Source organism: Conger conger, chromosome 6 (assembly GCF_963514075.1).
Source record: "Conger conger chromosome 6, fConCon1.1, whole genome shotgun sequence".
NCBI lineage: Eukaryota > Metazoa > Chordata > Actinopteri > Anguilliformes > Congridae > Conger > Conger conger.
Window position 1 is genome coordinate 27006326 of NC_083765.1, and position 22730 is coordinate 27029055.

The 22730-nt window shown below is 45.2% G+C and overlaps 1 protein-coding gene across 1 annotated transcript in view; it reads left to right on the top strand.

Annotated features, from left to right (window-relative positions):
- The window catches only part of sorbs2a (sorbin and SH3 domain containing 2a), a 63661-nt gene extending 42458 nt beyond the window's left edge, over positions 1 to 21203 (top strand). Inside the window, exons 15-27 of the mRNA XM_061246901.1 lie at positions 2414 to 2497; positions 4676 to 4732; positions 6542 to 6591; positions 7311 to 7471; positions 8229 to 9662; positions 11301 to 11452; positions 11923 to 11969; positions 12178 to 12292; positions 12474 to 12599; positions 12816 to 13023; positions 17125 to 17140; positions 17248 to 17354; positions 18470 to 21203. Coding sequence (XP_061102885.1) covers positions 2414 to 2497; positions 4676 to 4732; positions 6542 to 6591; positions 7311 to 7471; positions 8229 to 9662; positions 11301 to 11452; positions 11923 to 11969; positions 12178 to 12292; positions 12474 to 12599; positions 12816 to 13023; positions 17125 to 17140; positions 17248 to 17354; positions 18470 to 18531 — 2619 coding nt within the window. The 3' untranslated portion in view covers positions 18532 to 21203. The remainder of the gene's footprint in view (positions 1 to 2413; positions 2498 to 4675; positions 4733 to 6541; positions 6592 to 7310; positions 7472 to 8228; positions 9663 to 11300; positions 11453 to 11922; positions 11970 to 12177; positions 12293 to 12473; positions 12600 to 12815; positions 13024 to 17124; positions 17141 to 17247; positions 17355 to 18469) is intronic.
- The last annotated feature ends 1527 nt before the right edge of the window (positions 21204 to 22730 follow it).

Below are 22730 nucleotides of genomic sequence, written 5' to 3' on the forward strand. Positions count from 1 at the left end.
TGAGACATATGATCATTAGTAGATTGGGAAATACCTAGTACATTATAAAATTAGATTTTCGATAAAGTGACCAGTCACAACAATGAGAAAATAGTGTGAAAATAGTAAGTTTCTCATTTGTGTTTTTCTGTGGTTTTATAGAAATAAAATGCAGTTGCATTGATTGTATCTTCCCCTCTTATAAAATTACAAATTCCTCAGCATAAAGTGTTCTGCATTTCCATGTGAAAAGAATAGTATACTAAGCCTACTGGATATAAATTGTATATCTTTCTAGCTTTATATAAACTTTAAGCATAAAATAGTATAGTTTGAGTATACCTCAGTGTACTATTTTTTTCACATGGGTCTATTGGAGATCCACAGGTTGTACTGTTTTAATTTGAGCCATTGGTCAGATAGAAACTTGGGACATGTCTGAATCAGCACACCTGCCCACTATTGAGTATACAAGCTGGATAAAATGTGTATGTAACTTGTTTACTCAATAGTAGTCACGTGTGCTTATTCAGACCTGGCCTTGATTCTGAGGGAGTGTCTCACCTTTCAGGTGTAACTGCTACTGGTTCTGGGGCATCTCCAGAACCCTCAGAAATATTTGTCTGAACACAACTGTGCTTTGTCACATGGTCTTGAAAATAACAATACAGCTCCAAGGCCGATGATTTAAAAGTGTAAAACTCAGATAAAGCCTTTGGTTGGCCAGACTGAACATGAAAAAAATCATCTACTTGGAAACATGAACATATTCAAAAGTCTGATATTGCCCATTCACGTAACAGGAGCTCCCATGTTTGCGCAGTGTAGTCTTACTTCCAGGGCTTCGCACGCTTCGGTTAGCTGATGGTGCTTGCCTGTCTCGTTAAATATGCATGTCTGTGCCTGGAAACAACATCCGCGGCCAACCTCTGTCACTGCGGTTTCATTTCAAAAGGCTGGTTAAATACACATAGGTGTCATATTCCCAGTGCCAATTAGATTGATATTAAATGATGAATGAGACTCGGGGGGGTGAATGCAGTTTTTTTTATTTTATTTTTAGACGAGACCCCTGGGTGCCTATTAGCAAACAGTGGGAAACTTAGCTGGGAGGGCTTTGTGCTTTCACTCCTTACCTCTGTTTATGGCAGTTATTTCAGGGTACAGATCTGTAAGTCTACGTTTAGACTGTATTACATTCTACTCTTTTTTGTTGTTGTTGTTTTTGTACTGCTTGGAGTCAGAATGTTGTGTTTTGGCGAATGGGGATCTACGCGGTCTCTGTGGAGGAAATGATTCAGTCGCAGTTGCCAGCAGTTCTGAGACGGGCCTGTCAGGCTCCATCGTGTTTGTGTTTGGGGGATGACTGTGAGGTTCTGTTCTGACTGAAGCTCGGGCCCCATGATTACATTATTTGCCCTGTTTGAGAACCCTCCGTGTTTGTCTTCAACCTCACTTCAACCTCATTTCAACCTCACTTCAACCTCATTTCAACGTTTGAACCATTGAGCGCTTTCGGAACGCACAGAGGAATCCTGCCTCTTCCACTGGAGGGATCATCAGGGACAGACATTTCTCTTCAGCTGGATTGTGAAATCAAATTGAGGACTGAGGCAGCATTGCAGTGAGCTTACTGCCCTCTGCTGGTCAGTCTGTAGTGCCACGGTCAAATTGTAATGTGTACTAATCTGGGTGCCTGGGTCTGCAGGCTTTGTTTTTGGGCACTTCTGGGTCAGGTCTGAAGGGTCTGAATCAGCACTGAGAGTGTTGATGGTGTTTAAGACAGCTGGGAAACCTGGGCTGGAATACTCGGATTGGAGCCCTGTAGGACTTACTTCATAGATAACCACAACTACACTAAACATAATGCAGCAGCATTTCTTGGTGTTGCTTTTCATTTCATTTGATATTTGACTAAACCAGCCATGCTGTACCTCCCTGTTACACTCTATCCCAGGTGGTTGAGAGAGATTGACACCAGTGGTTCTGCAGTCATGGACATGCTGCTGTTTCTGTGGCTCATATCTCTTATTCCTGTTGTTCCCTCCATGCAAACCCATCCCTATTAAACATGATGCATGTGTCGAGGGCAGGGTGACTGACCGGTGAGGGTCCATATCTCTCAGTATGCTCTCTCTCTCTGTGTCCCTCTCTCTCTCTGTCCCTCTCTCTCCTTCCCTTCTTCTGCTCTTCTCTTTTTCTTCTCTGCTCCTCCCTCTTTCTTATCTTTCTCGCTTTACTTGTCTTTTCATTTTTCTTCCTCTGCCTCTCTCATTCCTTTACTCTTTGCCTCTCTCCTCCCCCTCTCTCCTTCTCTCACTCACTCATACTTCTCTCCTCTACTTCTCTACCATCCTTCATCTTTCTCTCTCTCTCTCTCTCTCTCTCTCTCTCTCTCTCTCTCTCTCTCTATCTCTCTCGCTCTCCACTCCAGATGTATGACATAAACCCAGATGGCTTAGATTTAGAGAATGAACCCTGGTATAAGTTCTTTTCCGAGCTGGAGTTTGGACGCCCGGTAAGTTTGGCCCGTGTGTCCGTCCTTCACCTAGCGTAGACCACCCCCCTCCTCCCTTCCCACAATGCAAAGCAAGCAGCGGCCCTCTCGCGGCCCGCCGGTCCTGCCTGTGGTTTGGCATGCGGTGGCTGTGTTTGTCCTGTGCGTGGTTGTGTGCTGCATTTACAGTTCTGTACTTTTTACACGTTCTCTGTGTGTGTAGTGGAGCTACTTCTTACACTTATTTTTATACACTGCAAAAACTATTATTTTCTCAAAAGAAAAAAGGCTATTCTATTTACTTCATGAGCACGGCATAAGACCTATGTAGGTTCTGCATAAGACTATTCAACAGTCTTACAGTGTGTAAGTCATCATATTAATGTTCAGTTAATGTGTGATGTCTGGATTTAATTAGTGGATTTGAAAGATAATGAATTATTGTTACTTCTGCTAATATGGTCTCATAGTTTGTAGACTAAATAAACTCCTAAAGTACAATAATTCTGTAAAAAACATCCATATTTACATCTTACCACAAGATTATGTCTCCCAATGTGAGACTGTGAAAGATTCAGTCAGGAATTTTTAATGCTACATTCATACAAGCCTTATTTCACTTTTAAATCTGTCCTAAATTAGCTTTCCTGATTTAACGGCAGACAGTTGGAACAGCCTTGTTTTCTAATAACTTATAGCTGTGAGATATTTTTATCATGTAATTATGTAGTTATGTTTATCACAGCCATTCATCGTACAAATTATGACCAGGACAATTGGGATGCATAATTATTTTGTTCTCATTTTAAGATATGTGTCTTATAATGTGAAAATAATAAGATCTCTTTGTGCAGTGCACTGCTGTGTAAACTTGATCATGCAGAACTTGATCATGCAGGGCACAGAGACTAGGTTGGCTCTTGGGATAGGTGACCATGATCATGGGTTGATCATGGTTTCGTAAAGTTGTCAATATACAGAGGTGTTCCAGAAATGGGGATATTTTGGAGATCAGTTCCAGCCCTGTCATGTAGCTGCTCTGTTTGGAGCTGTTTGACATGGTTTCTGTTTCCACTTTCTCACATGACTTCATAATGGAAAAAGAGCTCTAGCAAAGAAATCATTATTACAGCAAAATGATGAATATTATGCTAAAGTATAAAGTTTATGTTTGTTGTGTTATGTTTAATTATATATAAACATGACAAGAACTCATATATTTTCCTATCAAACATTTTTTCAGTTGTTCAGCATAGACCATACAATTAGATAGATATACTGTAAAATTGATGTGCAAGATACTCCATTATAGGATGAAATCTGAAACTATGTAAGTACTTATAACTGATGCTTTTTGAAATGATGTTGAAGTCATGTGAGCACAGGAACTATTACGACAGTGAGCACACGCAGGCATGGGTGCTACACATGCATGCACACACATACAAACATGCACACATATGCACAAGTGCATGCACACCCATACACGCATGCACACACATACACACATGCATGCACACACAGGTTGTCATCAGCACTCTCCTCTGGCTTTATACTGAATGTATCCCCTCTGGAGCTTGTCTATTCATATGCAGGCTGTTTTGAGAACAGGTTCACAGGCTCACGAGTAGCTGTTGTTAGAAAAGCCCTGTAATGATAGATTCATGTCATCAGAACCATTACTTGGTCTGCTCGGTTGTGGTCCGCTCCGTTGTGCGTGTTTGGTGTTTTGACTATGTTGAGCTGAAGCATGGAGGCTAAAGTGTGCTGCTTATGCACTTTGATAGCACACAAATAGCTTAGCAAAGATGTGTCACACTTTGCAGATGTGCTCCTATCGCTCTGTAGTTTTTCAGTCTGCGTGTCTCTTTCATTTGTGTGTGTATGAGTGGTTGAAGTGATTTTTTTTTTTAGCATGCATTTGTGTGGTGCTTGCATTTGAGCTTTGATAATCTGCTTGTGTACAAATGTGTATTTGTGCTATGACTGTGTGTGTGAGTTTGTGTATAAGTGTGTGTTTGTGTTGTGTGTGTGTGTGTGTGTGTAGGCACTGTTTGTTTGTGTTCTCTAACGTTATCACTCTCTCCACATGTCTTTTCCCATGACGCCACTGCTCTTCTCCTTCACCTCATCCCCCTCTTCCTCCATCGCTTCCTCCTCATCTTTCCTCTTCCTCCACTCTGCTGCCTCTGACACAAGCCTCCTAAAAAGAGGCTGGATTATAATCCAGAGAGCTGCCCTCGAAGTGTCACCCAGGTAATCACCATGTCAGGTGTCAGGTAACACCCGTTCTGATTGGCCGCAGCACTGTGACACATACATTGGGACTGTGGGCTGCACAGCGGTCAGCCATTTCTGCTTCTCTGTGCCTCGTCAGTGCTCTGACATCAGAGTTTTAGACCCGTCCGTCAAGTAAATTGGGCCAATCATGTTGTATGATTTCCTGTTATGTATAAAGAGGAGCAAAGGGCCTGAGCTCTGTTAGCAAAGGAGCGGAGAGAGTCATTGGAAACATGATCATCACCATACTCATTGCCATGCTGATCTCTGTTTTTTAAGATTATTTCATCATTTATATCAGGTTTATTTGCTCACTGCTCTTCCACTCTTCAATACCCTATTGAATACATAAAATATATTGAATATACCCTATTGAATACTGCAAGGTTCATCTTTGAATAATGATGTGAAGCTGTTGTTTATTTTGACCAGGACAGATGTGGTATTCCTGAGATTGGCAAAAGCACCTGCCCCCTTATCTCGTTGTTTATCCAGTGGTACTATAAGAGAAGGGTCTCATTCTGTTTCATGAGACAAATGGTAAAAAGGCACCATTTTCTTCATTCTCAGGTTACATTAATATTTCCCTGCAACTTGTTTTGTTCTTTTCCTTCAGACTGTAGTGTAAAACGACTAAACATTTGTCTTTTGTTATGAGTACTTAACTGAATACTCACTCCATTAAAGTCTTCAGTAAAACCCATTTAGCTTTATTCAGTAGTTCAGATGATGGTACAAAGAGAGCTAGAAAACCTGGTGCAGAGCTAGTCCACCCAGGACCGGAGCAGAGGAGCCCAGGCATTTGAATCTATTTCATTGATCAAATATTTTCTGAAATGGCTATATTAAAATATAAAAATATAAAAATTATAACAACAACAATAACATTGTAATGATAATGATTCTAAATCAAGAATGAACTGTGGACTGTCATTACGTTAAATATTCAAGTTTTAATGTAAGCCTAGCCAAGTGTTTAGAAGCGACTGGCAGTTAATTTGTAGTGACAAGGGTTCAATGAAAACCCTACACAGTCCCAAATGGGTTTATAATTGCATCGAGCTCACTGCCTAATTAAGAGATTGGTGCGTAGGATCCTACCCCGTGGGTAGGAGTAACGTCAGCCAGGCGGTGAGTCTTATGGTGGCAAGAGTTCCCCATGATCCTGGGAATCACACGTGCTGGAGGCAGGGCTTTAAAAATGAGCGCTGGTTTAGGGTTAGCGGTTAGCTGCTGAGAGTACTGGGATTTGGGGAGAAGAAAGGGGGAGGTGCTTGGCAGGGACGTGGGCGGTTCAGCGGAGATGCTTTGTGAAGAGAGTGGCGTGTCTGTGATGGGGAGAGGGATGAGGACGGGGGTGTGCTTCTCTCATTTTGGGGAAGAATGGAGATGAGTTCAGGGCTGGTGGCTAGCAGGCAGGGGCAGACGAGCCTGGATCCGCTCCTGTCTGTCCCTGTTCTACAGCGTGCAGTGGTGTAAGCACAGGATGTGAGTAGTGTGTATCTGTGTGTGTGTGAGAGTGTGTGTGTGCATGTGTATGTTATGTGTATTTGTGTGTGCGGTCGCGTGCATGTGTGTATGCGTGTGTGTGTGTGTGTGTGTGTGAGTAGTGGGTGTGTGTTTGTGTGTGTGTGTGTGTGAGTAGTGTGTGTGTGTATGTGTTTGTTTGTGTGGGTTTGTGTGCGTAATTTGCGTGTGTGTGTGTGTGTAAGAAAGAAAGAGAGTGTGTGTGTGTCCCTTTGTTCACATAGCGCTCACTCTTCTTTGTTCTTTGTTGTCTTACAGACGTCTTTTTATCACGCTTCAGTAGACAGAGGACCAGAGAGGCCATCGAGGTAAGTCCGTTCTTTTGCTTATTGACTCGATCTTCTTTGTCTTCCTCTCACTCTCACTCTCACTCACTCTCTTTGTCTGTTTTTTGTTCTCTCTCTTTCCTCTCTCTCCTTCTCTCCCTCATTCTTTGTCTCTCTCTCTCTCTCTTTCTCTAAGGTACATGTAAACAGTAATGAGCATCACACACGTGTCTTGCGCTGGGGGCTGTATTGTTTTCTCATCCGTGCCTCGGTTGGGTAGTGGAGAGGTGCCTCGGTTGGGTAGCAGATGCGTGTCATTTTTGGCCTGTGTTTACGCTGGAGTGGGGACAGTGCCGGCTGAATGTGACTCTAGCTGTGCCGGCTCCTCCCAGGGTCACAGGCTCCCTCTGGTGGCCAGCCCTTGTCATTCACTCTCTCAAACAGCTGTGTTCCCCTGGTGCACTTGCTATTGCTGCTTAGGCAGGCTTCTTGCTTCTGCTGGTTATTTTTGTGTGAAAGCAAAAGCTCCTGGGGTGGGATACCCCTATTGTAACAGATTGTAATTCCACTGCAGAAACGGGTGACAGTTTTGTTTTAGTTTACTACTTTTTTTTGGCAGTACACATTTAAGAATGTGCCAGAATTAGGCACAAAGTCTAGTCGTCATCTGCAGTCCCTGCAGCTAAAGATTGGTGTTTGTTTTACGCACTGATTGGGCGGCTCTGGAGTAAAGATTCTCTGCTTCTCTTCACTTCCTCCAGCTCAGCCAGTGACCACAGGAAAAGGAGGAAGTCAGAACCGTCTGTCAATCCACAGGGACCGCAGGGTGAACAGGGGTCCCCCCGGCCTGCAGACCCTCACAAGGAGAGCAACACCCTGAGAAAACCCCTCACCCGCTCCTCGCCCTCCTCTCCCTCCAGACCCAGAGGTACACACACACACACACACACACACACACACACACACACTCATACAGAATAGACCCAGAAGTACATACGCACACTCATACAGAATAGACCCAGAGGTACACACACACACACACACACACACACACACACTCACACACACACACACACATACACATACACACTCATACAGAATAGACCCAGAAGTACATACACACACTCATACAGAATAGACCCAGAGGTACACACACACACACACATGCACACACACACACTCATACAGAATAGACCCAGAGGTACACACACACACTCATACAGAATAGACACAGAGGTACACACATACACTCATACAGAATAGAATAGAATATCAATAAGGTGTAAGAAACTTAGAATAAGTCATGCACTTCCATGTATTTATTTATGAGAACAAAACATACTTCAAAGTCAACTAAGGTATAAGGCAGTCATGAAACAGTCCAAATAATCCATTGTTAATCCATGCAGTACAAGTCTGTTATAATAAGTTTGCAAAACATTTATGTGGTTTTGGGGTTGATTCACAAGCCTGTATTTTTCTAAGGAACGTTTACCATGTTCAGCCTTCTGACTCAGATTCTCCTTCAGTTCTCACTGGCCCTTCTCTGGCTCTGAGTCTCTACGACCCTGTTAACTCCCTCTTCCTCTTCTCTTTCCTGCCATGCTGCTCTGGGGTGGATTTCTGTGAAAAAGGTGGGGATTTTAGCGTTATGTACTCGCCGCGTTTAAGCTCTTCAGGTCCAAACCAGGATACCTCACGGGACTCGGGCTCTATGGGTCCCGCGGTCGGGGCCCCATGTGCGGGCGGGGCCCCGCCCGGCTCCAAGAGGTCCATCTGCTTCAAGAACGGCTGGCAGACGCAGCGGCAGGACGCGGAGACCTGGAGCAGCGCTGAGGAGGCCGTCTCGCCCAAACTCAAGTCCCGCAGCTGCGATAACCTGCTGGGGGACGGGCCGGGGGCGGGCTCCGCCCACCCGCGCTCGGAAAGCGCCGGATCCCTGGCCTGCGAGGAGGGGGAGGAGCCTAAGCAGCCCCGCCCCTGGCACTGGCACCGGTCCGCCCACGACACGCCCGGCTTCCTCCAGCTCTACCGCAAGATGCACCGCATCGACCGGCGCGACCTGCTGGCCTCCGAGGTGATCCGCTCCGTCCGCGCCCGCATCCTGGAGCTGGAGCGGGAGCAGAGCCGGCAGCAGCCGCCCGACTGGCCGGGCTGCGAGGGGGAGGTCCCCCGGGACGTGGTGCCCACGCGCATCTCCCAGTACGAGAGCCTGATCCAGAAGTCCAAGTCCATGCCCAACCTGGGAGAGGACCTGGGCTCGGGCGCTGGGACGCCCGGCTCCTCCCAGAGGAGCAGCAGCCCCCGACGCCGCTTCTCTGTGGAGTCCCTGCTGGAGGAGGAGCCTCCCGCCCGCCACCCGCCCGAGGGCCAGCCGCAGCACCCCCGGGCCCCCGGCCGCGCCCGGTCCCGCCCGGACTGCTCCGACAGCGACCACGAAGCGGCCGCCTCCGACCTCAGCGACTTCATCCAGCTGGAGGGCTCCTCGCTGTGCAGCGAGAGCGACTACGACCGCTGCTCCCTCACCTCCTCCGAGAGCCTGTACGGGTCGGGCCAGCACCTCCACCTGCACCACCCGCACCACCCGCACCACGCACACCAGCACCAGCACCGCCACCTCCTCAGCTCCTGCAAGGGCCCGTGCCCGGCCTCCTACACGCGCTTCACCACCATGCTGAGGCACGAGCGGGCGCGGCAGGACCGCAGGCAGCCGGCCCGGCAGGACGACCCCGACGCCGGCCTGTCCAAGCTGGCCTTCCTGGTGAGCCCGGTGCCCTTCCGCCGGAAAAAGGGCCCCGCGCCCCCCCGGCAGGGCCGCCGACCCCGGCCGCGGCCCTCGGTGTACGAGGCGCTGGACTCCGCCCTGCAGGGAATCTTCCAGCACCTGCAGGACGAGCGGAGGCGGGGCCTGCAGCCCGACAGCAGCATCCTGCAGCGGCTATTGGACGAGCTGCTGCCCGACGTGCCCCAGCGGAGCTCCTCCCTCAGGGCCCAGGCCTGCCCCCCGCAGCCCCACGGACACGCCTCCCGCCGTGGCCCTGAGCCCCACAGCGCCTCTCAGCGCCGCGCAGAACCCAAAAGCAGCGCCCCCAGCGACGCACACGGCTACCAAGGTGGACCGCATGTGGCCTCCCCCCCGCACCCCTCACCCATCCATCCACCTGCCCTCTCTCATGTGCCTGAATTCTCCCTCCCATCCCTCCTCTGCGTCCTGTGAAAGTGTCTGTGTAGTGGTTGTGTGAAAAGCCCGGCAGTTTCATTAGTGACTGCGGGAGTTTGGGGGAGATGGGGGAAGCAGATTCACTGTGACTGAGCCCCTGACACACACAGTTCTCCCTGACACCCCTGGGCTCGTGACGTCCCTCCCCACCACTGTTGTTGCCATTTTGTTTTCTTGCTTTTAATTTCAGATTCAATTTAACGGTTTCCATGTTTTTTAAAATGTATTCATTAATTATCTTTTTATTTTTAACTATAATTTATGTTTTATTTTTGTATTATTATTTATTATTTATTTCATTAATTATATTATTTGTCTTTATTTTAAGTGATTTTTTTGTATGGTTTGTGCTGTAAAATGTGTGCGGCGTTCATATCATTTGTGTCATGTGGAGAGTTATTTTGTTAATTTGTTGCAGTGACTGTGCAGAAAAAAGCCATTAAATCTGCTCTCCCTCCTACACCCTCACACTCTGGCTATGCTGTGAATGCCACAGGCACTATCAGGTCACTGGTTCAGTCTCAGTTTTTATATTTCCCACATGCTCCTGATTTAAAATGCCTTTCTTTCTTATTATGTACTTCATAATGCAGCGACAGCCAAAGCCTCTGACACATTTATCAGAAACACTGAGCAGGGAAGAAAGTGGTCAAACTCAATTTCACAATATGACTCTTGGGAAAGAATTCTCTTGGAAAGGATAGCAATACATTTCTTAAAACGCTTTTGAAATTATGGTACTACATTTCCCAAGATGCCTCAGTCTCCAGAAATGGATGATGATATTCAAACAGTGACAGATGTCTGCCTTTTTCAGTTTTGTCCTCCCTGTAGCATTTCTTAGACTAGAGAGGCATGAATCTAATACAAGCCCCAATGTCTATTAAGAATTATCGGTGGTTTGCACGCAGCAGTTTTGTGATGTACAGTGTGTCAGAGACACAAGGCTAAAACACGCTTTCCTTAGCCTGCCTGCGGATGTTTACAATGGTGGCACATAAACAACCACAAACTGCTATCAGTGAGAGAAGGGAGTAAAAACCGTTATTTATGACCATTAGATTCTCTGCTTATGTTGTATGCCATGAAACTGGTTGGAGAAAAAAGACGTTAAATCACCTTGGGATTCTCCATTTGTGTCCACATGCGCTATCAAACATATTAGAGAGAAAACATTCATCAGCACTGCACTTACTGTACTGAGGTATGGGCTATAAAACAAATCAGAAAGTAAAGATGTCATACATTTCCCGGGCACCTGCTGCACGGCTCTTTTACAATGCGTTAGCCTGCCACCCTCCGCTCATAACCGTACATCATTCAGGACCAGGCTCCTATGATGACTCAGTGCATTAGCGTAGCCACCATGAGGCAGTAAAGAGAAGAGGTATGGGTTCTGGGGGGTATTGGCGCATGCAGTGACCCCATGTTCACCCCTGAAAATGGATGCGACCATCAGCTGGCCCCTCTCCTTCCCCTCAATGAAAATACCGTTGCCATGGTGATACCCTGTCAAGCATGCTCGTCACAGCGCCGGTGGAAGGGGTCACTACACCGGGCCATTTCGGGGGCCCCCTCTCACTGCGGTCCCCCTTTGTGTCCCCTACAGATCAGGACACCTACAGAGGATACTCCTACTCTGACGGGGCCCCTCAGGGCAAAAGGCCGACTCCTGCGAGAGAGGTAACCAGCATGCCTTTCCCACGCACAGCAAAGCCTCTGCGTCTCTGACTCTGACTGTATCACAGTCTGCACAGAGACATTCAGTGTGCCATTCATTTTCATCTCTTCATTTCTATTATGTCATATTCTATAATATTTGTGACAATCCTACTTTGAACAGTAAGTTTCAGAATACATAGGATGTGTGCATAACTGTTTCGTTTTCTTTCAATTTGCAATAGACTTTGCTGTATTTCAATATAGTTTCACGCGGTGGGGGTAATAATGGGGAACAATATTGTGTGAAGCTATGTTAAAATATTGGAGAACTATGAAATTATTAACAATATGTTTTGAAGACACTAGATTTCACATTTTACAATGCAGAGATGAGATATCGCTGAAGTTTTGCCAGTCCAACTTTTTCAGTATTGGCTGAAATAGTATGAAGCTGCCAAATAACCACTCTTGTGTCTTTTCTTATTTCACAGAAACAGCCAGCCACAGCAATATATGACTTTAAGGCACAGACTACAAAGTAAGTCTGACCTCTATATCCCACTGTGTGACTGGCATCTCATGGATTCCCAAACTTTTAAGTCCACTGTGGCTGTGGGCCTCCAACCTCAAATGTATTATGTATTACATGACATATGTTTTTAATCAACACCCTCGACTGATTGCAGTGCAGTGATGCTTTGGGCTCGTCTGACTCATCTGATTGGTGATCTGTGATTGGCCTACAGGGAGCTGAGCATTAAGAAGGGTGAGGTGGTGAACATCATCCGGCAGGTCGACAACAACTGGTATGAGGGAGAACTCCGCGGGAGAGTGGGCATATTCCCTATCGCATATGTGGAGGTGAGTATGTGTGTGTGTGTGTGTGCGTGCATGTGTGTGCGTTATCTGACCCTGTGTGTACTTGCCTCGCTTTCCCACAGATTGCTGGGTTTTTTCTCGAACTGTGAGCTTCAGTTCAAAGTGCTTCATCTGAAATATGTAACTTTTTTTCACTTTATCTCTCTTAATGTGCCCCCCCCAGAAACTTCCCCCAGAGAAGCAGCAGCCGGTCCGGCCCCCCCCACCGGCCCACGTCCAGGAGATTGGCGAGGCGGTGGCCCGCTACAACTTCAACGCCGACACCAATGTGGAGCTGTCACTGAGAAAGGCAAGGCCTGCTTCCACTCACACTGTGTGTCTGAGCTGAATCGGCCTTATTTCTGTGTGTAGTGTGAGCCGTGTGTAATCACTTATGCACTAATCTTATAAGTCACAAGAAGTTCCCACACCTGATGTAATGTGAGTAGTCTATTATTGTGTTTATACCTGCGTAACGTGTAGTGTGTTTGGCCCTGTTAATATGTGACTCGTATGTGTCCATCAGGGAGAGAGGGTGGTGCTGTTACGGCAGGTGGATCAGAACTGGTATGAAGGGAAGATTGCAGAGACAAACAAGCAGGGCATCTTCCCTGTGTCCTACGTGGACATCACCAAGCGCTCCCCCGCCAAGAGTCCCGGGCCCTACAGAGAGTCGCCCTCGCCTCAGGGCCACACCCCCAAGTCCTCCAGGGTAGGCCCCGCCTCCTCCGACTGTCTGCTCCGCCCCATGGGCAGCACTCCTCCCGCATTCACTTTGGAGTCAGTTGCTGTCCTTGCTCAGGTTGCTGGGCCAGATTCACCATTCACTCGCTACACTGTGGCATCAGGGCAAGGGTACGGCCCTACAAGGTGTGAAATCACAGATATGCCATTCAAATGTTCTTATATAACAATCACTACTGGCAGTGGAGTTATCGAAAACAGCTCTTCAAAGGGTTAAAAAAACATAGCGGTGGGAACCCCAGCTGGGGTTCCAATAGAGAGGTTAATGGAGGCCTTCCACAGCAGGGCCCAGCTGTTCTGATAAGATCAGACATTTATATCAGTGTCCATTTCGATTATCAGCTGTCCTACTTCCTGTTGCTCTTGGGTTAGGATTGGCTGTCTGCGCCGACACACTTACTGTAAGTTACAGCCCGTGTGGAGATGGCTGGCTATGGCCATACATGGCTGGTTATTAGAGTTTACGAGCCTTAGGTTGTCTAAGCAAAAATTAGGCTATATTGCATAGTGAATGTATGCCTGTGTGCATGCTAGGCTTTATGGTTTGTTGGTTTTTATAGTGGTGATTCATTTATTTAATAGTGATTTTTACATAATTGAAAATCTTATGCATTGCACTATAACATTTATAGCTTATGCTAATTTTCATTGCTTGTCCCTACAATTACATGGAAACCATTATAGCGGTTATAGTGCAGTGTCCTTGATTGAATAATGCCTCATTTTGTCCGCAGATTGCTTTGTACACAGCATCATTTGTTGTGAACATTACTGGGAGATCCTGAGAAACAGGAAGGGTGCAGGACTGCACGCTCCATTGATCTGTGGTATATCTAGCATCAGTAGCAATCACAGGAGAATTTGTCCTGTGGCAACCACAATCAAACAGTGAAAATTTAATTACAAAAGCATTCGAGCTGCTGCAATTGCGATGACATCGCTTTTCTGTACGTGTGTTCCAACTGAAGGCTCTTGCCAGTACAGGTAGAGGCTGTATAAGCAAGAGCCTTCAACTTGTGGAAGGTGTTTGCAACGTAATTTGAGAGCTTGGAAGGTGTTGCAAAGTAAATAGTAATATGAAGTGAAGAGTAAAACCCCCAGTGTTGGTTTTGGTGTGGAGGGGTATGGTAGTGCCTGAACTGAAGGTGAAGGACGTTTCCTGACCTCTTGTGCCAGGTTAGGTCACAGAGACGTGTCCCTGCAGTGTCTCAGTCCTTTGGGTTTCTGTTCCTCCTGGGTTTTAAACGCTCTCCTCTCTCTCCTTTAAGCCCACCGCTGCCCCCCCTCCATACAACACCCCGCCCCCCCCTCCCAGGTCCCAGAAACCCCAGCTGCAGGCTGTCACCAGCGAATGGATTTCCCTCACCATGGGCCCCTCCCCCTCCAGCAGCTTTGGCTCCACCCTTCTCCCCCTCCAAAGCAGCCTTCAGCCAGGTCTGGAGGTCCTGGACCCCCCAGTGCCCGCGCCCGTGTCCCCACCTCTCGGACCGCCCCCTCCGCCTCAAAACATCACGCTCTCCCCTCAGGAGAGGTGTCTCTCTCCCGGCTCCTCTGCCACACCCGACCCCTGCTCCGCCCCTCCCCCCTGCTCCTCCTCCCCCACTGCTCCTGCGCTTGATTCAGCCTCCACATGTTGGGGTAGTGGCATATCTGAGGGCGACAGCCACCCCAGTGGTTCACAGGAAGCCCAGGGTCTGCCACTCCCAGAGTCAGAGGAGGCGGGGTCTCCAGAGCCGTCTCCTCCCCCTCCACCCCAAGATTCCAATGGCCTCATAGTGGATGAGCCAATCAGTGACCCCACTGTGGATGAGGGGCCGTCCTTCACAGCAGTCCAAGAGGAGGAAGTCCCTGCAAACCAATCAAATTGCGAGGCCAGGGAGGACTGTCCCAACCCGGAAGTTGAAATAGCAGAAATAAAAGAGGAGTTTCCCGAACTCTACATAGAGGAAGACCCACAGAAGGAGCCTGAGAACAGTCAGACAGACATACTCACCAATACACCTGTCCACAGTCCAGGGTCAGAACATGAGGTAGAGCCTGGTGTGGTGTCTTGCGGACCTGTTTTTGATAACTAAATAGGCATGCCTGTCTTCACTAATCTCATATGCATTTGTTAAAACTACTATGTAGTTCCTATGTATTTCTGAGAATACAAGTATAACATAACGTGGCTATTAAGATGAATGATTAAGAATCTGAAGAGGCACCTAGATCTGTTCAGAATTTCATTTCATTCAACTCTAATTAGACAGAAATTATTAGAGTAAATGGGGAAATGTTCTTTAACTGTGTGGCTGTAGGTCACGGCCATATTTAAATGGTGTGTGAGCTGCAGGTGTGACGTGATTGGCCGGGTGCTGTTGTTCTGCGCTGAATGCCACGCTATGCCTTCTTCATCAGGCAGACAACCCCTTGGGTGTGGCCCAATGCCCCTCCCCCTCTGCTTCACTCCACCCCCTCCCCCCTACACCCCCCAATACTCCCCCTTCTGAAAAACGCCCCCCTCTCCTGGAATCCAGATCCCCCAATGTCAAGGTAAAGGAAAATGCAGCTGGGTGGAGCACCTCATGGTATAACAAACTCATAATACCCTGTGCCCTGTGTTTCCCCTGTAACTCTGTAACACTCGCTGCTCCAGTCTCTATGGTGTGTGCTCAGAGAGTTACAGTACCACACGGTAAGAATATCATTTTAAAAAGATTATTAGGATTTATAGAACAATAATTTATACAGGCAGAAGGATAGATAACTTCCGCCTTTGGAAAGCATTTGGGGGTCCTGTACGGCACACTATATGCATGCAGTGACAGCCTTTAGTATGGACAGCCATTATGGATATAATTGGCAGTCAGCTACTTTTCAGTTTTATGTAGGCAGGAGATGAGATTGAGTTTACTGGCAGTGTGGTGCAGTGTGTGTTTCTGTAAAGAGATATGCACTGTGACACTGTGTGTACAGTATCTCTGTAATAATACAGTTTGCACACAGCAACTGTGTGGAATGTTCAGCAGCATGCACTGTCTATATGCTTGTGTACATAGCAGCAGTTAGCTTTTTGCAGCTGTGTGTGAGTGCGTGTGTGTGCGTACACGTGACTGTGTGTGTGCTTGCTGCCGTGTGTGTGTTTGTGTGTATGTGCATCTGTGCATGCGTTTCAGTGAAGTGAAACAGTGAAGGCTCACAGCTTGCTCTGGTGGGGGCCTTGTGCTTCCAGCGAGCTTTTAAACGGGACGTAGTCGTCGACGGTAAACCCCCTCGTAGTCCCGTGACATCCAGGAGGTCCTGCGGGTCGCCTGTCAGAGGCCTGAGCGGTCCTCCGGCCGCCAGGGCAGGGGTATGTGTGCATGGGACAGCATGATGTCAGCAGCAGCATCGCAGGCTGGCTCAATGACCCATCTACAGTTCACCAGTCCCGTGATTACCCCATCGTAACACACAGCATGGGTCCTTTATCCAATCTAATACTCTACTGCCTCTATTGTAAACCTGCAGGATGCTGTGTGCATTTGTGTGTGTGTGTGTGTGTGTGTGTGTGCTGTTTATATGATTTCTGTATAGTGAACAATCACCCTTAATTGACTTAATTGATCCAATTGGTGTGTAGTTATGCTGTTTCTTGATAGTAGAGGTTGTATGGATAAAATATACTGGAATTTTCTCGCACTGTAACATTACATGTCTTTTATAGAAAGGAGTTCTGCTGAGATTCCTTCAGTGTGGTTTGGAGCAGTGCATTGTGGGGGAGGTAGAAGTAGAGCTGAAGAACACGGAAAAGCTTTTAGGATTGTCAGTTGGTCCCTGTGGCCTGCGTGACTTGGCTGGACCGTGATCAGTGTGTCTGGGCAGCTGTGCTCAATGGTCTCTGTACTGCTATGATTTGGAGTGAATAAACAAAACCCATACTGATTATTTAGCCTTTTTAAAATGTATGGTGTTTTTATTGTAGTGATGTTTTCGGTCCTAACTGCTAAATATTTTGCAGTGTGTGCCTTTTCAGACATATTACTGCTTAAACAGTGACATGTACTGTACTGTATTCACAATAATCTCTCTCTCTCGCTCTCTGTGATTACAGCGACCTGCATCTGGAGGCAGTGGAGGAGAACCGTGAGTGATGCCATCCATTTAATTCTGTACAATTAAAAATAATAATTAATTATCCTGATATGGCATGAGCGTTGCGGCCGGCTGAGTAGCTCCTGTTGTGCTGGCAGGTTCCACGTGCTGTACAACTACCTGCCTCGCAACGAGGACGAGCTGGAGCTGAGCGAGGGGGACATCGTGGACGTGATGGAGAAATGCGATGATGGCTGGTTTGTTGGTAAGTGCTAACTGATTACTACGATTTTACAACACTTTCACATTCTATTTTATACCAGAAATCTTTCATTTATATGGGACACACATACTAGGTTAAATCCATATTTATCCATTAGATACAAATTCTCAACAAATTGAATATTTTTTCTGAGTATATGTTTCTTTGAACTTTGTCTATCATTTTGTCCTTTATTGCACAAAATGATTTACTAAAGACTTTATTAAAATAGCTGGAACACTTGCTGTGGTATCAGAATAACTGTGGATCATATTTCTTGTTGGTTATGAGCATGTGGCAAGCTACATATGTCCATATTGCGTGTATAAATTCCTGGCATGTGTTATGATTAAACCACTGCATAGTTGGAGAAATTGTAGAATACAGAGCAACAGGTGCTGAATTCTGTCAGCTGCAAACCCTACATTCTCTACATGTTTTCATTGGTGCCCTCTCTCAGCAACACCCCACATGAAGATTGTTCATTGGTTAGGTTTCAGGAAAAGCTGTTTCCTTTTAGAACATAGTACATGCATTTCTGTCATTTTTTGTAAATCCATGTACATTTTTGAAAAGTATGTGTATCTGTGTATATGTATTCATTTCACTAGAGGCCAACGAGGAATATACTTTAATTATTTATGGTAGTTTCCCTCCAGGTTCGTCTGCTCAGATAAATGTCTTCATCAGTCTAACGTGTTTCTTTCCCCCTTGATTCTGTTTCTTCCATTCATGCAAACATTTTACTGTGGTCTATTGAAACCTGTGCTACCTTACTATTGTTGTGCCATTGTTGGAAACCAGGACAATATTTCCTGTTGTGTCACATTAAATGAAGGTTTATAAATAATACTACCCATTTCTGTTTTACAAAATAATATGACTCCACAGATTATGGTAATTAATTGTACATGATTAACAAGATAATAATGAAACGAGAATGTCGTTTTTTTTTTATGTGATACCAAAAGTTTAAAGACAAATTACTTTCCTGGGATATGAAATAGAGGTCAACCGGTGATTCTACCTCCTTTTCTCAGCCATTGGCTGCATTTCTTTGTTCATGGTGATGGTAATCAAAAGCTATTGTCATTTTGTTATTTGGCATTATTTTGCAGGAATGTCCAGAAGAAGCAGGCTTTTTGGAACATTTCCAGGAAATTATGTGAAGCAGCTGTAATCTTCACAGCCTTGATCAGCATCATCAAAGCCCATTCAGCACAACTATGCCAGATAAAGACGGGAATTAAGGAATTAATCTAGAGGAATTAAGGCCGCCACCGATTTTTGTGTGCGTTTCACACTGAAGATAACCTTTAGCTATAACTAGCCATCTTTGCAGAAGACTATTCCAGTCCAACATTTTTACATTTTAAGTATCTTGCGCTAAATTCCAGTCAATCAGCATGTCTACAGGAGGAAAATGCTTTGTTGAAGAGATAAGGGCTCTGAGCACAGGCAAATGAAATCAGGCCAGGTCCCTGTAAACCAGACCAGGTTGTCTGTGCACTAAGCATGTTAACTGAAGTGATGGGCAATTAGGGCTTCCTGAATGTCATAATGGGTGGGACCACTCTGCTGTCAATCACTGATATACAGTATGACCCAATCAAATACTTTGACCTTCATGGGGGGGAGTGGCTTAAATAATTAAAAGTGGTCATTGATGGCTCCCCCCATTATGGGGGTTCCTGAAGCCTTGGGGTCCCTTCACTAGTTTGTATGAGTATTTCTGTTCATTATTTATTACATATGTTTCCACTGACATGCTGCAATAGATGCAAAAAAGTGAAATGTAAATGAAGTATATAACACTATAATGTGGAACTTTTGATTATTAATTTTTGGTTCTAAAAAAGCCACACCTGAGGTGAAAAAACACTGATATATTTCACAAATATGAAGAAACCAAGTTACCTGTTTGCCTTTATTTTAATAGTTTGTCTTGGGGGTGGTATGGTATCTGATGTAGTCATTAGAGAAGAGAAGACTCTCTGTATGGAGTGGAAGTTCTCCATGCTTCATGTTTAGAAGGTGATAAAGGACCTTATGTGGTTCAGGATGTATTGGCGGGAGACCTTGTGGTTCAACCTATCACCAAGAGCACTTAATCTTTCATTTGAAAAAGAGGACTTAAGCACGCATTTTTGTTTTGAGAAAAAAAAGCAAGCATTGCTTTTGGTTAATATCATTGGTCTGAATCGTCCATCGCTCAGAATTAAAGACAAAGTGCTGTTTGGGGGTTTGACTGAATACATCCTCCCCTGCTTTTTGCAGTATAGCAGTGTTACAGAAGTGTCTCAGTGCTACCCATCATATATTTGAGTTAGCATTGAGCTATCACTACTGATGGTCATTATGAGTCATGGCCAGTGTTTCAGCCAGTTTGTTTCAGTCCACTTAGCCTGGTCACCTCACACCCTAAAGAGCTCATTCTTGTGTCATCACTACAACCAGGTGTTTCTCAGTATTCTAAGGATTGTATGGCTTCCAGTTTTATGCTAATGATGCTAATGCTATTTTTTGTGTGTTGCTAGATGGGAAAATGTATAAGAAGTGATGCAATATGCCCTCTATGTTTGAAGGAGGAAAGGAAGATATCTCAAAGTGCCTCTTTCCACAGTTTGTGAAATAGACGGAGAAGACTATTCTCCTCCTTTTAAATCATTTCTGTTTTAGGGCTCCTAGTTTTGTACAGTATATCTCTCCAATGACTGATACAGCTTTGATGCACTTGAAGTGTATTTTTGAAGCTTTTAGTTGGGTTTCTTTTCACTGAGTCTCTTTCTTCTACCTTCTGTCCAGCTGGCAAAAAAAGCTCCTCGGAGACTTGAATCTTACACACAGTGAATCATAGCCAATAGATCAAACACATATTGAATGTGCTCAATCTATTGCAATTATATTCTCCGGAGCATGACCATCAAATTTGCTTCAACAATGGCAATGGTCGTAAGCAAGTGAGGGAGAATAGATTGCCTAAAGCAACCTTTATTTAATTTCTTTATTGTTTACCCTGTTTGTGAATGGAAAAAAGAGTATTGTGCTGTGAAGAATTCACAGATATAAAGAGATTAAGCTTGTTTTTTTTTATTCTGGTTTATTGCACACAAGTAACACATTTTATTTTGAAGTTGTTTGCCTTGTTTTCTCATGTTACAAAGTGGATAGAGAGCACGCCTTTTGCATTGGAAACACTCGTGGGCAAGGACAGGTATAGCAGAACAATCGTTTAAGCACCTTAACATGTAATTATGATTTTGTTTTGTTGCTTCCCCCTCCGTCTTGTAGCATTTTTGTATGTATTTTGTATGGAGCTGTACATTGATGAAATCCACTGCTTTATAAAGTCTTTCTCACTCAGCTTCAGTTTGCTTTTCCTTCTTGATTTATTTCATTCTTTTTTATATTTTAGTCCTGAATTCATCTCATCCATGATATCACTCAAAAGAAATCCACTGGTCCAAACCCCCATGTGAAAATGTCAAATATCTTCAGATACAGAATCCCAAAATCTAGGGAAGCCGTTGCCTGTATGAAATACTTCATATATTACAGAACACACAAGTATTGCAATTCATGTACATATATCTGTCATTTTCCATCTTTGAACATTATTCAGATTACGAAATGTTTTGTAAAGAATGCATATACTGTATGAAAATGGTCATAAATAATATATTGCAATTTATGACATGTTTTGGCGCATGTTCAAATGTTTTTCATTTGGAATAGAGATTTTTACCATAGACTTACATAATGCTTTTTTGTAAGAGTCTGAAAATGACATTTATGCAAAAGATATTTAAGAATGTACACCTAACATGTGTAAAAAAAATGCAAAAAGCACTATTTTGCAGTCTGTCTTTGTTATAGCCAGTTTCAGGGTCCAAAATTGTACTTTGAAGATGCTGGACTTTTTGGATTGGAATGTGTGGAGACTGGGGCGACGTTGTCCCTGCCATATCTAAGGATCCTCCGGTTTTCCGTACCTTTCGAGAAAAACGCGTCCTGACATGGCGCTCCGATAACCACAATGAACCAAGGTTACAGCATTCTGACAGCCAAACTCTCGCGCCATGTTTTTAATAAATTTGATTTTACTGTCGGATTATACTCAATAAATTATACCTGCTAAATTTGTACATGATTTCTAAGATATTATTTTGCAGAGGAACCCATTTTTTTGATCAGGTCTCTTAATTTAGCATTCATCCAAACTCAAGGTGGTTCATTCCTAAACGGGGTACACATCCAGAACACGGTGGATCCAGGTTAATGAGATCCAGACAGGACCCAGTGAGGAACTCATATTTCAAATTATGTTTATATGCCCTTTACTTTGCTGTTTTAGGCTCTGCAGTAAATGTATCAAATAAACTGATATTCAGACAGTCAGCAGCAGGTGTACTGTAATTGGCTAATTGTGGTCATATGATAATCACACATCACTCATATACTTCTATTCAGCCAGTCAGTGTCTTCATCTGAGAGGTTCCTCTTCAGTATCCTAACTGGGGACACAGTCTAAAGTTCAGGGTCAAGAAAACTGGAACCAGAGTGTTCTGGGCTCAATCCCAAAGTGGGAGATCGGCATTTTGACCTTCAGCTATGTACTTAACATTCCTCCTGTATTTTATAATTGGATATAGAACAGACTTCACTCTGGAAAAGGGCCGCTGCTAAATGTATAATGGCTATAATAACTATAATAACTGAAAAAAGTGAAAAAGAATGGTTGGTGTGTATGGGTGAGCATGTACATTTTAGGCCGTATCTTTCTCTGGCTGTCCACCAGAGAGTGGGGGCCTCTCTTTTCCCCTTGAGCCCACAGTTTATGCTCCATAAACAGCCACTGCCCATCCGCAATCCCTCTGTGCGGGAGTCCGTTTGTCCCCCGCGCCTCCATAGCAACTGAATAAACAAGACCCCCGGCATCCCGGGTGCACTGTGTGTCCTCTCAGAGAGGAGGAATCACAGCTATTTCAGAGGACCTGCATTTAATAGTGCCCATCAAGATCCAACCTTTACTTTCTGCTAGGGTTCCTTTGCAGAAAGGTGCCCAGGCGATAGGGCTGGATTAACCCCTCCGATCCTAATTAGCTGTTCTCACACTCTAAGAATGTGCCTGTACACATTTCACCTTTTACCTCCCCTCTGTGTTTCATATTTTTCCCCTTTTGAATCCTAATATACTTACAATCCGTGAATCCTAATATACTTACAAGAGTGAGAGGGACAGGCGGTGGCAAACAAAATGAAACTCAAACAATGGAGAAGCTTTATTTCCCAGCGGAGCGTTTAGCAGAGTTTTGGACCCTCTGCCTGCTGCAGCGAGCCCGGGCTCCCTGGGACTGTTCCAGACCGGCCCGCTGGGAC